At 40.6% G+C, this 19,046-nt stretch overlaps 1 protein-coding gene across 12 annotated transcripts in view; it reads right to left on the reverse strand.

Annotated features, from left to right (window-relative positions):
* The window catches only part of WNK3 (WNK lysine deficient protein kinase 3), a 176,446-nt gene that overhangs the window by 95,851 nt on the left and 61,549 nt on the right, over window positions 1–19,046 (reverse strand). For all 12 annotated transcript variants that reach the window (XM_054544627.2, XM_024241149.3, XM_054544625.1 and 9 more), the window contains 4 exons: window positions 17,633–17,852; window positions 14,002–14,296; window positions 12,576–12,769; window positions 12,330–12,479 (listed from right to left, as the gene is read on the reverse strand). In XM_054544627.2, the coding sequence (XP_054400602.1) occupies window positions 12,330–12,479; window positions 12,576–12,769; window positions 14,002–14,296; window positions 17,633–17,852 (859 nt within the window). The remainder of the gene's footprint in view (window positions 1–12,329; window positions 12,480–12,575; window positions 12,770–14,001; window positions 14,297–17,632; window positions 17,853–19,046) is intronic.

Raw genomic sequence — 19,046 nt, forward strand, 5'->3', positions numbered from 1 at the left:
AGCTGGAGGCCATTATCCTAGGCAAACTAACACAGAAACAGAAAACCAAATTATCACATGTTCTCACATATAAGTGGGAGCTAAACACTGGGTACATGTGGACATAAAGATGAAAAGAGTAAACACTGGGGACTATGAGAGGGGAGAGAAAGGGATGGGGAAAAAAGCTGAAAAACTAACCATTGGGTACTATGCTCCATATCTGAGTGATGAGTTCAGTCATACTCCAGACCTCAGCATCATGCAATATACCTCTGTGACAATCCTGCACACATACCCCCTGATTCTAAAATAAAAGTTGAACAATAAAAAAAAAAAAGATTTGCTGAGAACTACAAAATACTGCTGAAATTTAAAACCAGCTATTTTTTCCCAGCTTTACTGAGGTATAATTGACAAATAAAAATTGTATATATTCAAGATGTACAATGTGATGATTTGCTATACATATACACTGTGAAATGATTACCACAATAAAATTAATTAACATATCAATCACAACACAAAGTTACCCTCCCTTTGTATGTGTATGTGTGGTGAGGATACTTAAGATCTCTTCTAGGGCTGGGCACGGTGGCTCACGCCTGTAATCCCGGCACTTTGGGAAGCTGAAGTGGGCGGATCACTTGAGGCCAGGAGTTCGAGACCAGTCTGGACAACATGGCGAAATCCCATCTCTACTAAAAATACAAAAATTAGCTGGGCATGGTGGTGTACGCCTGTAGTCTCAGCTACTTGGGAGGCTGAGGCATGAGAATCACTTGAACCCAGGAGGCAGAGGTTGTATGAGCAGAGATTGCACCCCTGCACTCCAGCCTGAGCAACAGAGTGAGACACTGACTCAAAAAAAAAATTTTTTTTCAAGTAAATAATACATTACATCCCTAGAACTTATTCATCTTATAAGTAAAAGTTTATACCCTTTAACCAAGTCTCTCCATTTCTCCTACTTCTCAGCCCTTGCCAACCACTGTTCTACTCTCTGCTTCTATGAGTTTGATATTTATAGATTCCACATATAAGTAAGATCATACAGTATCTTTCTGTATCTGGCTTCACTTAGCATAATGTCCTCCTGGTTCATCCATGTTGTCACAAATAGCAGGATTTCCTTCTTTTTTAGTGGCTGATTTCCTGAATTTCCTTCTTTGTGTGTGTGTGTGTGTGTACATATATATACACACATATACATGTATGTATATGTGTGTATATATATATATACACATATACATGTATGTATATGCACACATATCACATTTTTGTTATCCATTCATCTGTCAACACTTAAGCTGTTTCCATATCTTGGCTACTGTAAATAAAGCTGCAATGAACATGAGGTTGCAGATATGTCAAGATGCTGATTTCTTTTTGTTTGGATATATGCCCAGAAGTGGAATGGCTGGATTGTGTCACAGTTTTTTTTTTTTAATTTTTTGAGGAAACTTCATACTGTTTTTGTTTGTTTGTTTTTGAGACAGGGTCTTGCTCTGTTGCCCAGGCTGGAGTGCAGTGGTGCAATCACAGCTCACTGCAGCCTTGACCTCTTGGGTTCAAGGGATCCTTCTGCCTCAGCCTCCTGAGTAGCTGGGACTATGGGGTACATGCCACCACACCTAGCTAATTTTTTAATTTTTTTGTAGAGACGAGGAGGTCTCACTATGTTGCCCAGGTTGGTCTTGAATTCCTGGGCTAAAGTGATCCTTGTGCCTCAGCCTCCCAAAGTATTGGGATCACAGGTGTGAGCCACTGCACCTGGCCTCATACTGTTTTCCATAATGGCTACACCAATTTACATTCACATCAACAGTGTACAAGGGTTCCCTTTTCTCCACACCTTTGCCAACACTTAAAGAACACCTAGTTTAATGAAAAGACATCCACGTTCCTGGACTCAAAGACTTCATATTATTAAGAGACAATACTACCCAAACAATATACAAAGTTAACACAATGCCTATCAAAATCCCAGCTGGCTTTTTGGACACAACTTGACAAGCTGATCCTAAAATTCATGTGGAAATGCAAGGGACTCAGAGGAACCAAAATAATCTTGAGAAAGGAAAATTAAGTTGGAACACTCATACTTTTATGGTGAATTGATTGTCAACAAGGGTGCCAAGGCTATTCAATGGGTGAATAGTCTTTTGAATAAATGGCGCTGGAAAAACTGGATGTCCACATGGATAGAATGAAATTGGACCCCTACCTCAAACTATATACAACAGTTAACTCAAAATGGATCAAAGACCCAAATTTAAGAGCTAAAATTTAAAACTCTTAGAAGAAAATACAGGAGAAAATCTTCATGACCTTGGATCAAGCAACAGTTTCTTAGATATGACATCAAAAGCACAAAGTAACGAAAGAAAACATTGAGAAATTGGACTTTATCAAACTTTTAAAAAAATTATGCTACAAAGGACACCATCAAGAAGGTGAAAAGACAACACACAGAATGGGAGAAAATATTTGTAAATCATACATCTGATAATGGTCTAAGTATCCAGAATATATAAAGAACTCTTGTAACTCAACAATAAAAAGACAAAAAGATACCCAATTAAAAACTGGGTAAAGGGGTTAGGCGCAGTGGCTCATGCCTGTACTCCTGGCACTTTGGGAGGCCAAGGTGGGAGGATTGCTTGAGATCAGGAGTTCAAAACCAGCCAGGGCTATATGACGAGACCTCATCTCTACAAAAAAAAATAAAATAAAATAATAAAATAAACACTGGGCAAAGGATTTCAATAGATATTTCTCCAAAGATGATAAAAGAAGATACACGAAGGACCTATATGCATATAAAAAGATGCTCAACATCATCAGTCTTCAGAAAAATGCAAATCAAAACCACAATGAGATACCACATCACACCCACTAGGATGTCTACAATAAAAAAGACAGATGGGCTGGGTGCAGTGGCTCACACCTGTAATCCCAGCACTTTGGGAGGCCGAGGCGGGCGGATCATGAGGTCAGGAGATCGAGACTATCCTGGCTAAGATGGTAAAATCCCGTCTCTACTAAAAATACAAAAAATTAGCCGGGTGTGGTGGCAGGCGCCTGTAGTCCCAGCTACTCGGGAGGCTGAGGCAGGAGAACGGTGTGAACCTGGGAGGCGGAGCTTGCAGTGAGCCAAGAGAATGCCACTGCACTCCAGCCTGGGCAACAGAATGAGACTCAGTCTCAAAAAAAAAAAAAAAAAAGACAGATAACAAGTGTTGGCAGAGATGTGGAGAAAGGCATGTCTTTTCAACAGATGAAGCTGTTAGGATATTCCTAGAGGAAAAAAAAAAGAAAAGAAACTTGACCCCTTACTTCACAGCATTCATAAAAATTAATTCAAGATGAACCATGGACTTAAACATAAAACTATAAACCATATTAAAGTTTCCTTGTAACCTGGGTGTAGGCAAAGGTTTCATGGGCCACAGAAAGTAGTAAATACAATAGAAAAACTTTGATGAATCAGACTTCATCAAAATTAAATACTTTGTCTCATTAAATGAGACCATCACAAAAATGAATGGGCAATATAAAGACTGGAGAATATATTTATAAAACATGTATCTGACAAGGGACTTGCATAATCCAGAATATATAAGGAATTTCTGTAAATCCATAATAAAAAGACAAACATGAGCAAATAAAATGGGTAAATGACTTGAACAGGCACTTCACAAAGGAAGATATACAAAGGCCAACAAATACATGAAAAGGTACTCAACATCATAGTCATCGGGGAAATACAGATTAAAACCACGATGAGATACCACTATACAACAACTAGAATAACTAAAATTAAAAATGCTGGTGAGGGTGTGGAGCTCTCATACATTGCTGGTGTTAGTGCAGCCAATTCAGAAAACTTGCAATTTCTTAAAAACTCAAACACTTATTCTATGACCCAGCAATTCTATTTCTAGGTATAATTCAAGAGAAATGAAAACATATTTACAAAAAAAAAAACTTATATAGTGATGCTCATTGCAGCTTTATTCACAATAGCCCAAAACTAGAAATCACTTAGGTGTTTGTGAATAGAATAGATAAACAAATTTGGTATATCCATAAAATGGAATATTATTCTGCAGTTAAAAAAAAGAATGAGCTGGCTGGGCACGGTGGCTCACGCCTATAATCCCAGCACTTTGGGAGGCCGAGGCTGGCAGATCACCTGAGGTCAGGAGTTCCAGACCAGCCTGACCAACATGGAGAAATCCTGTCTCTACTAAAAATACAAAATCAGCCGGGCGTAGTGGCTCATGCCTGTACTCCCAGCTACTTGGGAGGCTGAGGCAGGAGAATCACTTGAACCCAGGAGGCGGAGGTTGCAGTGAGCCGAGATCAAGCCATTGCACTCCAGCCTGAGCAACAAGAGCGAAACTCTGTCTCAAAAAAAAGCCACTGATACATACACAACATGGATCAATCTCAAAAACATGTTGAATGAGAGAAGCCTTACACAAGAATATATATTATATTGTTCCATTTATATGAAGGTCTAGAACAGGCTAAGCTAATCTATGGTGAAAAAATTGGCTAGGCATGGTGACTTACATCTGTAATTCCAGCACTTTGGGAAGCCAACGTGGGAAGACCCCATGAGCCTAGGAGTTCAAGACCAGCCTGGGCAACATGGCAAGACCCCATCTCTACAAAAAAATTAAAAACTTAGCCAGGCAGAGTGGTGCGCACCTGTGGTCCCAGCTACTTGGGAAGCTGAGGTGCAAGGATGGCTTGAGCCAGGAGGTCGGGGCTGCAGTGAGCTGTGTTTGCACCACTACACTCCAGCCTGGGCAAAAGAGCAAGACCTTGTCTCAAAAAACAACAACAAATAATCAACAGCGGTTGACTCTAACGGGTGTGGAGAAAACTGACTGGGAAGGGGCATGAGGGAACTTTCTGGAGTAATGGCAATATTCTCTATCAGGTGGGCAAGCCACAGCCTTCAGGGCAAATCTGGCACACCACCTGTTTTTGTGAACAAAGGTTTATTGGAACATAGCCGCGCCTATTTGTTTACATATTTATGGTTGTTTTCATGCATACAACAGCAGAACTGAGTAACTGCAACAGAGATTATATAGCCTGCAAAGCCTACAAATTTACTATCTAGACCTTTACAGAAAAAGACTATCAACACCTCTTCTATGTCTTGATAATGGTTGGGGTTACATAGGTGTAAGCATTTGTCAAAACTCATGAATTATGATTTATGCATTTTACTGTATATACATTTAAACTAAAAAACATAAATAATGAGTTCTAGTCAATGATATGTATTTATGGATGACATATACTGATGGTAGCAACTTCCTTTAAACTTTGAAATGCACCAGAAAAATAAAATGGATTAATAAAGGGATAAAGGGATAAATAGGTATGTGATAGAGCAAACAGAGCAAAAGTTAACTGTATAATTTAGGTGTTAGGTATATGGGTGTTCATGCTACAACTTTTTCCAATATTCTGTATATTTGAAGTTTTTCTTAATAAGATGTTGGGGAAAACGTTTTAATTAGGTAAGGAAAGTATACAACACATGCAATCTGCCCACAGAATGAACATTAAAATCCAAAATACTTTGTTAATTACATCTGTGTAGTGCAGGAAAACAAACAAAAAAAGGGGGGGAAGAAGAAAAAATGGTTTGTTAAACCCCTTAATCTGAAATAAATAAATCCCAGAATAGTATACCCCTGTCTGAAGAAACTCCAGCTGCAAAGATCTTTATTTATTCTCGCTCAGTCCTGTTAGGAGTCAGCATGCACATACTGAAATCCATTATAATTTATGCCCTTGATGAAGAGGAGATTTTATAAAATACAGAATACCTGAGGTAATAGCTGTTTGGTAGAGTAATATATTATCACTAGAAAATAACTCATACAGCATAGCACACCTTTTATCTAAGGACCTCAAAGTATTTTATTAGGCAAACAATAAATTCAGTGTGTTTTAGATATACCTAAAGCAGGGGAGAAGAGCAAAAAGAATAAGTCAGATTCTCAGTTCTTTGCTTTAATTAATTCAATCAAGGGCTGGGCATGGTGGCTCACGTCTGTAATCTCAGCACTTTGGGAGGCTGAGGTGGGTGGAACACTTGAGGTCAGGAGTGCGAGACCAGCCTGGCCAACATGGTGAATCCCTCTCTCTACTAAAAATACAAAAATTAGCTGGGCGTGGTGGCAGATGCCTGTAATCTCAGCTACTTGGGAGGTTGAGGCAGGAGAATCAGTTGAACCCGGGAGGCAGAGATTGCAGTGACCCGAGATGGCGCCACTGCAATCCAGCCTAGGTGACAGAGCAAGACCCCACCTCAAAAAAAAAAAAAAAAAAAAAAAAAGCAATCAATTCCCCAAATTAACTAAATCTCACTGAAGCCATCATAACCTTTTTCTCCAATTCTGGCAGGGAGGGTAACTATCTTACAAAGCGGATGGGTAGTAAAATGATTGAATATGCTGGGTTCAAATGCTAGCTTTTGGGTATGACACTAGAAAAGTTACTTAACCTCTATGAACCTCAGTTTCTTCATTGGTAAAAAAAGGTAATAATGGGATTCCTAGGGTTGGTGTGAGGATGTACATGTAATGCCTTTGGGATAGTATTTGGCAATAAGAATCACTCAATAGTATTATCTCACAAAGGCAAATGCTTTATTATAAATGTAGAACAATAAGAGAACTATAGGTTCCAAACGTTTTAGGACTAAAGGATCTTGGAAAGCTACACTTGCCTCCTTGCTGTTTTCCAAACATGCCAGACAAACTTCTCCCTTAGGGCCTTTGCACCTGTTATTCCCTCTGTCTGAAATATACATTACTGACTCCCTCACTTCCTTCAAGTGTCTGCTCAAATGTTACCTTCTCAATGAGACCTACTCTGATGGCCATCTTCCTTAAAACTGCAACCCACTTTCTTCCTTTTCCTGCTCTACATTTTTCCCAAAGCACCCTGTACTGTATAATTTCCTTTTTATAATGGTTATTGACAATCTTTCCCCATTAGATGACAAACCTCAATGACAGAAGGGGTTTTTGTATTTTATTCACTGTTATACCCTAAGTAGGTCCTCAAATTTTTTTTAAATTGCAGTCATCTGGTGTAATCCCTTCACTTTACAGATGAGAAAATTTAGAAAAGACCTGAATCAAGGTCACTCAGTAAGTAAGGAAAAGAGTCAGGAACAGGGACCATGACTCCCACTGAAGTGCTGTATCTATTATAGTTCCCTATCATCCTGACCCTTAAACATCACAGAAAAATCACAATCATCCTTATTTTCCCCCACGAGGATTTACCTTTGGAATTTCTTGGCCTTGTAAATGCTGCCGTGTGTGTAACACAGAAATGCTCTGAAAAGCAGTGGAAGCGTCTACCAGAATGCTAAGTGTCAGGAGATGAATGGAAGATTGCTGATTTGGAAGGGCTATCCCAGAGCTTTGATAGAGGGTCTGCTGTTGTAATTGTGGCTCTGATGACCCAGAAACAGGTGCTAAGCTGTAAGATGGCTACCACTGCGGCTGGTCAGCAGGCTGCTGCTGGATGTATGCTGGCTGGTATTGTGCTAGGTTTTTCTGTAGGGGAAAAGTCAGACTGTTATCTAGTGCCTGAAGTACTTGAGGCTGCTCTAAAGGCTGTATTATATATTGTTGTTCCAGGGCTGCCAGTTGCAACTGTTCTTGCAATGGATGTATAATCTGGACCATGTTTGTAATGGTGTTTGGAATACCTGGTAATGGCTGAACTTGCTTAGGTGCCTGTCAATGAGGTACCTGCTGCTGGAGAGCAGCATGTTGACTAAACAAAGATTGCTGTTGATTTATGGGACCTTCCTGAGTAGACATCTGATGGGTTTCCTGTGCTTGTCTATGAGATGAATGAGTCATCTGCTGCGGCTGAATGAAAGCTAAGTGAGAAACCTGGCTTGGTGCTAGATGTGATTGGGAAAACTGTGCTGAGAAATGTGGGGGCTGGATCTGTGCCTGTAAAGAGGCCTGCTGAATGAAGGACATCTGCTCAGGGTTTTGAAGCTGTCCTTCCACTGCCCTCTGAGATATAATGCTAGTTGCCTGGGCCTGAGCTTTTAGCTGCTGGTATCCAAAACTGACATCTGCTTGGGATGGAGTCGCTGAAAGCTGGACATTAAATAAAGGCTCAGCAGAATGTGTCTGTGTATCTAAGGTTGGTATTAAATACATCCTTTGTTCCAATGTTGAAGAAGAACTACCTTGGGGTTGTGTTAAATAGGCTTGTTGCTCAAAAGTCTGTGCTACAAATGGTGGTACAGAGTATGACTTCTGATGTGCAGAGTTTGTCTGTCATGTGTACTCACTTGCTATCAGGAGGGCTTATTGTATATACCTGCTGGGTTATGAAGGTTCCATGTTCAGTTGTCTGGATAGTGTGAACAGTTTGTCCTAAATAAGATACAAGCTCAAGAGACAGTGCCTGATAAGCAGGCTGTTCCATAGGTTGCACAAGGTAAGCTGCCTGGATTGCATATGCTGCCTGGTCTGGAAAAGGTGACTGAAGCAGAGGTTGCACTAGATAAGCAGACTGCACGTGAGTCTTTGCCAAATATGAGGGCTGTACTGCAGCTGGGACTGGATAAGAAGTCTGCTCAGAATAGGCTGGCTGTGATCTCGGTGGTTGTACAGTGTAAAGAGGATGCTCCAGGACTGGCAGTGAATAAACAGGCTGTTTATGTAGTGGAGCCTGAATTGAGTAAGTTGGCTGTGATGAGTAAGAAGTTTGTTGCTGGGGACATATCACAAAGGGCAGCTGCTCAGGAGCCTTCAATGGGAAGGATGATAATTCTGCAGGTGGCCCTGGAAGTGTGTTAAACAGAATAAGAAGGCTATTCCAGGGGCTGAATCACACTTTCAATACCACCCTTTGGCTGTTGCTGACTTGCAAGAGCTTCAGACTCTTGCAGAATATAATCCTGCTGAACATTTTTCTGTGGAGATGCCAAAATCTTAGGTTGTAAAATTAATGATTGTTGCTGAATACAGACTTGGAAACAATACTCCTTGTACAGTCTGGCTTTGTGGCAATGAAGAATCTGAAGTTAGAGACTTCTGATGGGTATGGCTGTGATACTGAATGTATCTTTAGTGAAGGCTGATGGGCCCCTGAATGCCCCCCAATGGAATTAGAAGGGAGCTGAGCTGTACCAGCAGCATTCTGTGCACTGCTCACATGTTGGACAGAAGAATGATTCAACAAAGCTTGAGGGTGATTAACTGGTAAGAAACTAGAAGTCTAACTGGCATCTGGTGCTTTGGTTAATGCCTGATTCCCATTTCTAGGATCACGCTCAAGTTGAAGACCAACTGTTGGATGCTGGAAAGTCATCTGTGAAGCAGAAAATGTCTGAAAAGAAACTGCAGAAAGGATTGGTTGTGGCCAGGCATGGTGGCTCACGCCTGTAATCCCAGCACTTTGGGAGGCCAAGGTGGGCAGATCACTTGAGGCCAGGAGTTCAAGACCAGCCTGGTCAACATGACAAAACCCCATCTCCACTAAAAATACAAAAATTGGCCAGGCATGCTGGTGTGCTCCTGTAGTCCCAGCTACTTGGGAGGCTGAGGTGGGAGAATCGCTTGAACCCAGGAGGCGGAGGTTGCAGTGAGCTGAGATCACACCACTTCACTCCAGCCTGGGTGACAGAGCGAGACTCTGTCTAAAAAAAAAAAGGAAAGAAAGGACTGATTGTGCAACTCCAGTAACTGACAAGTCTAAAGTCATAGGTTGGGCTAAAGTTTTTCTATCTGCTCCAAAGGCCAGCTACAGGTACAAGGAGAATTCAAATTACAAATGCATATACTATGCCCATTTTAATGGGACTTTCCCAGACACATTGATAGAGAAAATAATGCTATGTTCCAAAAATTTCAGCAAATTATCAAAAAGGTGCTAGATATAGCATTAGTCCTATAAAAATCCTAATACCATGAGTAAATGCTAGTTAACTGAATACACTAAGGGGTTGAGACAAGTCACAGCAATATACCACTCATGGTTTCTTATTTATCGCATTTACTACATAACTCATTCAAACCCTGACAGAGATTCTGAGTATCCGAATCTGACATCATCACACACCTGACAGTGGAAGTCCCATGAGAAAGCTCAAAGGATTTCAGTATCATTCCTAAAATGAATATAGATACTCTCTCAAGAAGAGAGGAGAGAGTTGGCAGAAATAAATACTGATTGGCTGCAATAATTCCTAGAATTTGGGCTACCATGCTCATAAAAAGACCCATATAATCAAAGTTCTTGTTTATGTGGCTTCTATATATTAGGTGAAAAGGGCAGGCTACAAAAATTCATATGTATGTGATATACATGTGTATATATAAACAAAGTTATACATGTGTACATAGAAAAAAAGATAAATCTAAAGGCTATACCTCAAACATAAACAATAAGTTGTCGGCCGGGCACGGTGGCTCACACCTGTAATCCCAGCACTTTGGGAGGCCGAGGTGGGCGGATCACAAGGTCAGGAGATCGAGACCATCCTGGCTAACATGGTGAAACCCCGTCTCTACTAAAAATACAAAAAATTAGCCGGGCATGGTGGCACGTGCCTGCAGTCCCACCTACTCAGGAGGCTGAGACAGAAGAATCACTTGAACCCGGGAGGCGGAGGTTGCAGTGAGCCGAGATCGCACCACTACACTCCAGCCTGGGCGACAGAATGAGACTCCATCTCAAAAAAACAAAACAAAACAAAACAAAACGAAAAAACAATAAGTTGTCTCTAGCTGGAGAAATAACAAGTAACTTTTCACTTTCTTTTTCATAACTTTATGGGCTTTAAAGCCATAACTTTATGGGCTTTATTTTAAAATAAGCAAGTAACATTTTGATAATTAAATTTTTTAAATACACATTTTTAAAATACACATTTTAAAATACACATACCTGTATGCTTATGTAAATTGAACCTAAGTTAAATTTAAGCTCCCATTCAACACATTTTGCATTACAGGCTTAGAAAGAGGCAAATTAAACTACCACATGAGCTCAATTACAAATAGGCATCATATCACTTATAAATACTAGCCAAATATCTGGCACCTTCAACTATATCAAACTAAATCTATCCCTAGCAGATTTTAAATGCATCTGGCATTTGTCAAGTACATGCATGCTTTCCCCTAAAAGACTGGGCTCTTTGAGGGCAAGGATCATGTTTATTTTACTTCATATCCCCAGAAGGTGGTAATCATTAAAAGTTTGATGACGAACTGATAATATACTAATCTCTTAAAAGATGCACCAGCAACTAGCTAAACCAGGCATTCTCTGTTAGCTAGCAGCTATTAGATCATCTCACTCCCAGAGAAGAAAGACAAACGCAAGGTATGGTGGGAGGTGAGGGGAGAAAACCGGGTGATGGCAAAGAAAAATGCAACCATGCATCCAGAATCCATAACCTAGGGAACCAGGATATAGTCTTAATATATAAACTCACACAAAGACTGTTAACTCATTGTCAGAAATGAATAATGCTGACTTTAAGAGTCTGAAAGACAAAAACACTTCTTATTTTCTCCTACAGAAATAAACGCGAACCAAAACAAGTTAAGAGTTTAGATGAACATGCTAAAAATTATGAAAATCTATGAAATACTATTTCTAATTAACTGCAACAGACAACCTTCCATGTTCAAATCAGGCTGGAAAAGTTTAATACAAAGAACAAATAATCATGAATAAGAGGAAGAGATCAGTCCTAAATAAATCTTTTGTCCATATATACTGAGTTCTCTGTTTCTTCTCCAATTATACAAGCAGTATCTCAAGATTCTAGTTACACAATGTTAGACACATTAAGAGGAACGTCTTGGGCCGGGTGCTGTGGCTCATGTCTGTTATCCTAGCACTTTGGGAGGCCGAGGCGGGCGGATCACCTGAGGTCGGGAGTTCGAGGCCAACCTGACCAACATGGAGAAACCCCGTTTCTACTAAAAATACAAAAAATTAGCGGGGCATGGTGGCACATGCCTGTAATCCCAGCTACTTGGGAGGCTGAGGCAGGAGAATGACTTGAACCTGGGAGGTGGAGGTTGCGGTGAGCCGAGATTGCACCATTTGCACTCCAGCCTGGGCAGCAAGAGCGACTCCACCTCAAAAAAAAAAAAAAAGGAATGTCTTGGGTGAAGGAAAGCATAAACAACTTTTAGCTTTTGGTGACCTTTCTCTAAACTATAATGAATTTATAAAAGAGAACCTTTGCCTGTCAGAAAATCTAGGCAGTGTTAAATTTGTTTAAATGAATACAGAACCTCTAAAATGTGTCTTACCTTTATCTGTGGGACCTTCTGAACAGTTAATGGGGAAACCTGGGGTTGTGAAACAACTGTCGGTCCAAGGACATGTACAGGTAAAACAGTAGACTGACCTTGAGCCAAAGGCAAAATCTGCGGCTGAGTCAGCTTTGGCTGCTTCTGTAACTGTTAAAATAAGGGGAAAAAAAGATTAAAGATAAACTTTCCCATTTACAGTAAATACACTGATTATATATTTAAAAATATAACAGTTCACCTCACCCCTGAAACTTGCTGGTAATGTCCTACTAGTTGTTGAGATGAATAAATTTGCCCTGGAACATTTACTTCAGCCTGCGGGATGTTAGAAACCATTTGAGAGCCCATCGTTTGATTTGAGGAATAGGCTACACTGGGCTGACTTGAAGTATCTGAATGTATAACTGATGCAGCTCCTGCCTCAGACAAATTGTCACCTATAACAAAGAAAATAAGTAACAGGTAGAAGGGAAAACTTGAAGCACAAAATGTCCAAATGGTATAGGTAATGGTGTTTCTTTAATGGCTTTTTTACTCTGAGAACCTGACATAGCTTCAAATAAAATATTTACACTACAGCATTAATCAAAAACCAGCATGTAAACTCTTATCAAGCAATGAAATGTTGACATTGTGGTATAACTAAAATTTTCTTAGTAAAGCAAACCTAAAAACAGAGAATCAGATAAAAATCAACTCCATTTGCTGGCCATGTCACGTATATCCCTAACTAATCTACACTTGACATAGGGATTTCAGTAAAATATATCATATTCTCTTTCTCCTATAACCTAGAATACTGTCTTTGTAGAACAATAGGTTATTACTATGCAAATACTGTGTCATTCTGGAAAAGAAAATGCATTACAGCAGAAAATTAGAGGAACTGTGTTAATGTTATACTTGAGCCTAAAATACAAAGGGTCTTAAAGACTAGAAAATTCCTTCTTGAGGAATAAATTTTATCTTTAGTTCTAAATTTTCTTTATTAAAAGATGTATGTGGCTGGGCGCGGTGGCTCATGCCTACAATCCCAACACTTTGGGAGGCTGAGGCGGGCAGATGGCTTGAGCCCAGGAGTTTGAGACCAGCCTGGCCAATATGGTGAAACCCCATCTCTACCAAAAGAAAATACAAAAATTAGCCAGGTGTAGTGGCACGCACTTGTAGTCTCAGCTACTCAGGGGGCTGAGGTGGGAGGATCACCTGAGCCTGGGGAGGTCGAGGCTGCAGTGAGTCATGATCACACCACTGCACTCCAGCCTAGGTGACAGAGCAAGGCCGTCTCAAAAAAAAGAAAAAAAGGATTTATGTTAGACCCTCAAAAATGATAATAAGATCATTTTATTTATACCCCGAACAAAATCAGATGCTAGATTATGATCCTTCTGCAACTAGCACCTTAGAAGAATCACTTAACAAAACAGTTTCTTAATTTTAAAATAAGGAAACTAGCTGGCTTGTCTATTTCGGGGGTTTTGTAAAAGGCTTGATGAAATGATAGATAACAAAATGCTCTGAAAAACACAGAAGTGCTATTTAAAGATAAGCAAACATACAAAAAGGAAAAAAAACAAAATAGGTCATTGACCACTGCCCTTCAAAATAAATAAAGATTAGGGAATATAATCGCACATGTGTTTGCTTTTACACGCTGTAACTGTGTTACCTGTAACAGAGGAGCAGTGCTGCTGTGGTTTTCTTTGTAGAAGCTGTTGTCTAACATGTTGATCAACTTCAGTTTCTTCACATTCAGCCCCAGTTTGCTGAGCGGGAGCAGGGGGCAAAGTTGTATTCTGGGGCTGAGGGAATACATTCCCCATAGACTTGCACTGAGAATCCCTGCGTTCTTCGAAACAGCCAGCAGGCTTCTTCTCTCTTGTCTTCTTTATCGGTGTCACCCGGTCTCTAATGGATTTAGCAACAGCTTTGGAATCACTTTCATGGAAGAACCCAGACTTGACCTACAAACAAAACATAATAAGCAAACTATTTCTTTAACATTTAAGATTTTAACTTTTTTTTTTTTTTTGAGACAGAGTCTAGCTCTGTCGCCCAGGCTGGAGTGCAGTGGCATGATCTCGACTCACCGCAACTCTGCCTCCCAGGTTCAAGCGATTCTCCTGCCTCAGCCTCCCAAGTAGCTGGGATTACAGGTGCCCGCCACCACGCCCAGCTAATTTTTTTGTATTTTTAGTAGAGACGGGGTTTCACTGTGTTGGCCAGGCTGGTCTTGAATTCCTGACGTCGTGATCCACCGCCTCGGCCTCCCAAAGTGCTAGGATTACAAGCATGAGCCACCGTGCCCGGCCAATTTTAACTTTTTTTTTTTTTTTTTTTTACTAGCAGTTATTTTATGACCCCAAATTCCAAATTAACAGTTAATCTGTTTCTATATTCTCTCTTAAACAAAGACATACATAAATGCCAGAGCCTCTAATTGGCATGAGAAAAATCAATAGTATTACCAAGCATTGTTAAAATAATTCAGGCTTTAAACAAAAACGAACAAAACAACTTGATGTTTCAGAATACGCAGTCTTATCACAGGTAATTTAGAACTGCCATTACGTTTTTTGAAGGATTAAAAAGGTTTCCTCATTCAGCAACATTAAGTGTCTACAATGTGCGCAGTACTAGGCACCAGATACAGGTGACTAAGTTGGTCCTTTGTCCTATATGAGCACACTATCAGGTGGTGTGAAATGGACAAAACTTAACTTGAAATGAGCTGCTGTAAAAGTCTTAAGTAGGAGCATGCTGCATCTCTGGAGGTAATAGAATAAGTGTTTTCACAGAAGAATTCTATTTTATTTGATTTGTTTTTGAGAGACAGGGTCTCACTCTGTTGCCCAGGCTAGAATGCAGTGGTACGATGATAGGTCAATGCAGCCTTGACCTTCTAGGCTCAAGTGATCCTCCCACCTCGGCCTCCCGAGTAGCTGGGATCACAGGCATGCACTACCACACCTAATTTTTAATTTTTTTAGAGACAGGGTCTCCCTATATTGCTTGGGCTTTGGTCTCGAACTCCTGGGCTCAAGCAATCCTCTCACCTCGGCCTCCCCAAAGTGCTGGGATAACAGGCATGAGCCACTGCATCCAGCCTGGAAGGTAAGTTCTGGACTGCATTAAAGCCAAAAAAGGAACGTGCACACTACTGAGGGATGTGCAGAAGTTTGGAGTGGAGACCAACATTCTAGGCAGAGGCAAGTATGCTAACAGCAAAGTACTACATCTTACTAGGCATTAGAGGAGTGAGAGAAGAAAAGGTTCTGCCTCGTCATCTCAGAGGAACAGGGCTGAACAGTAGAGAAGATCATTTGAGGAGGTACCATGACATACCATTCTCAGTCCTGCAATCTGCTTTAAGATGATCCCTCTTAATCCCCAAACCTGTGCATATGAGATATCACTCCCATCATTTTGTTTGCTATAATACATAGCACAATTGGCCTTAATCTAGGGAGATTATCTTGGTGAATCTTTTACCAGCTGCTGACACTAGAAGGATTCAATATGCTGGCTTTGAAGATGGAGTGGAGACATGGAAAGGACTGAAGAGTGGCTTCTAGGAGCTGAAAGTGGACCCAGCTAATCCCATGTCCCCTGAAGACATGGGATTTAGGAAATTCAAAATTAAATACAGGAGTGAAGCAGAGAAGTCTAGGAAGATGGTAATGGGAAATGCCAGGGTGATAGTTGTGCCAGATGTCCAAAATAATCATTCCAGTTTAGAACAACAGTATGATCAGAAAGACATGTTAAAGGCTATCATTTCCAGGTTCCCACTGTCATTGCCCCATCCTTCTTTTTAACCTGAGGCCAGAATGCCCAGGTGAGCCTGGCGCAGACGGTTTGTACTCGGCTGGTTTTGAGTACATGCTGCTGCGGCTCCTGCACACCCTCCCACCAGCACTGCAGCTGCCTGGAGCAGGTGTGGACATGCATTTCACCCCACAGAAGTTGCCTGCTGTGATCTACTATTGAGGGTGGGGGCTGGTCACAGAGAGATTGGAAGCAAAGAGTCAGAGTGGCCCACTCCCCATCAAACCATATGGTAACCAGACAACTAATTTCTGGTCTGCACAATAGCCCTGCCGGTGCCCTGACTGTGCTGAGACATGGGTGTATTTTCCGGGCCTCATTTAGAACCTTACCCTCTGACTTCTCCAGAAGTAGCTCTTGTAAACTCTTAGGGAACCTGAAGCCAGAATTGCTATAACTGAGAAAGTCTCTTCAGCTTATCCTCTCCTGGGACTCTTCACCTAATTGTACCAATACTGCCCCTTCCCACCAACTAGGTGCATGCTTGCCATTCAGTTTTCAAAACAAAACAATATATTACGTAGGTAAACTATGATGAAAAACAAAGAAATGAGTAACACAAAAGTCGGGGTAGGGGGCCAGGCACAGTGGCTCACACCTGTAATCCCAACACTTTGGGAAGCCGAAGGGGGGGGGAACGGATCACTTGAAGTCAGGAGTTCGAGACCAGCCTGGCTAACATGGTGAAACTGCATCTCTACTAAAAGTACAAAAATTAGCTGGGAGTGGTGGCAGGTGCCTGTAATCCCAGCAACTTGGGAGGCTGAGACAGGAGAGTCGCTTGAACTCGGGAGGCAGAGGTCACGGTGAGCCGAGGTTGTGCCACTGCACTCCAACCTGGGCAACAGAGTGAGACTCCATCTCAAAAAAAAAAAAAAAAAAAAATCTAGGTAGATATTACTCATGGTGATGAGGGAGGAAAATGCAAATGAGAGAGGCACTCAGGTAGCTTTTAAGGTAATGGTAATGTTCTATTTCTTAATAAATGTAGAGCTGCATTATTCTTTATACTCTACATACAAATTTAATACACTCTGTCATAGCAATATAGTTCACAACAACATAACAATTTAAAGAAAAAAGGAGAAGGTCGGGCTCGATGGCTCACGCCTGTAATCCCAGCACTTCGGGAGGCTGAGGTGGGTGGATCACAAGGTCAGGAGTTCAAGACCAGCCTGGCTAACACAGTGAAACCCCGTCTCTACTAAAAATACAAAAAATTAGCCGGGCGTGGTGGCGGCTCCTGTAGTCCCAGCTACTCAGGAGGCTGAGGCAGGAGAATGGTGTGAACCCAGGAGGCGGAGCTTGCAGTGAGCCGAGATCGCGCCACTGCACTCCAGCCTGGGTGACAGAGCGAGACTCCATCTCAAAAAAAAAAGGAGAAAATGAGAGGAAAGAAAGCAATGAGAAGGAGAAAGGAATGAACCCTGATACAATAAGAGGTGAGGGGAATAGTGGTATGATTAACTTACCATTTCATATGCTACTTCCTCAGGTGTATCTGTTTCTAAATTGAAACTAAATTCAATAGCTTCATTGTCTTTGTGTTTGCCTTTCAATTTTTTAGGGTCTTCAACCCAGAGTCTTAAAGCAAGGGATGAATTTGAGCAATCATCTTCTTCTGCTAACTCCACCCTCAGTCCTGTATCCTCAGCAAAAAATGCATGGTTTAATAGGTCCCTGATAGACAACCTAATAAACAAAACATATATCTCATTATCAGTTCTTCCAATCATAGCAAGACCCTTTAATTACTAAAAATTAATTGTATAAAAGCAAAAAACTTATTTGAAATTTTCTATCAATTTAATCATTAATCTGCCTTGTTATAAAAACCAAATCTCTTTCTTTAACAGATCCTGTGGAAGCAAAAACAATAAATCTTATATCCAATTTATTACCAGGGATGCAAAGAAATCCCAACTAACATGCATACGGAGTGACTTCAATTAAACATGAATTATTACAAGTAATACATCTAAATAACAAAGTTTAACATACACAAAATTATGCTTAGTGAGAACTGGAGAAGTAGCTTAGTACACGTTAGGCAAATTTCCCTAAGCCACTGGCTTAAGTTACTCAGACTCCAACAGTAGATTCTCAGCAAAGGGAACCAAAAACTCTTGCAAATTCATAAACTCTAAAGTACATTAAAAATTCAAACTCTTTTTACGAATGTTATAAATAGAAGTCACTGTCTCCATTAACAATAATCTAGTCAACGTACTTTACAGAATGCCATGGGTGAAGCTAATGTGGTTCAGCAAAGTCCAGTGGTTTTCGTATTTAACTCTGGTTTTAGACCAGAGTATACATATAACAGATACAACCCTAGCCTAGTATTAGGGATTAACCATCTCTGAAGAGAAACAAAGGACATAGCTTCAAAAGATTTGTTTACAAGCTGGATAAGTTAATTTACTTTTACTAACTTTTAAAACAGATACATAATATTTAAGCTCTCTGTATTACAGGCCAGGGAGAGCTGAAACTGATGTACTGCATAATGTCTACAGAGACCTCTTCTTACACTACATAAACAGAAAAAGTATATACACAGCATGATATCCTGTAAGTTGAGGATTTTCAACCCCCTACATTTTTAGTGACCAAGTGACAAATACTTAACTAAGACGGTGTCATAAATAGAATAAGCCATCATTCCATACAAAGTTGATTTTTTTGAAAAAGAAAAAGCTGCTCAAATGAATTACTTTTAAGGCTAAAGCGAGATGTGTGTTTTGGTGTTTTTTTTGGGGACGGAGTGCAGTCGCGTGATCTTGGCTCACTGCAACCTCCACCTCCCGGGTTCAAGCAATTTTCCTGCCTCAGCCTCCCAAGTAGCTGGGACTACAGTTGTGTGCCACCACGCTCAGCTAATTT

This window comes from Pongo abelii, chromosome X (genome assembly GCF_028885655.2).
Source record: "Pongo abelii isolate AG06213 chromosome X, NHGRI_mPonAbe1-v2.0_pri, whole genome shotgun sequence".
Classification (NCBI taxonomy): domain Eukaryota; kingdom Metazoa; phylum Chordata; class Mammalia; order Primates; family Hominidae; genus Pongo; species Pongo abelii.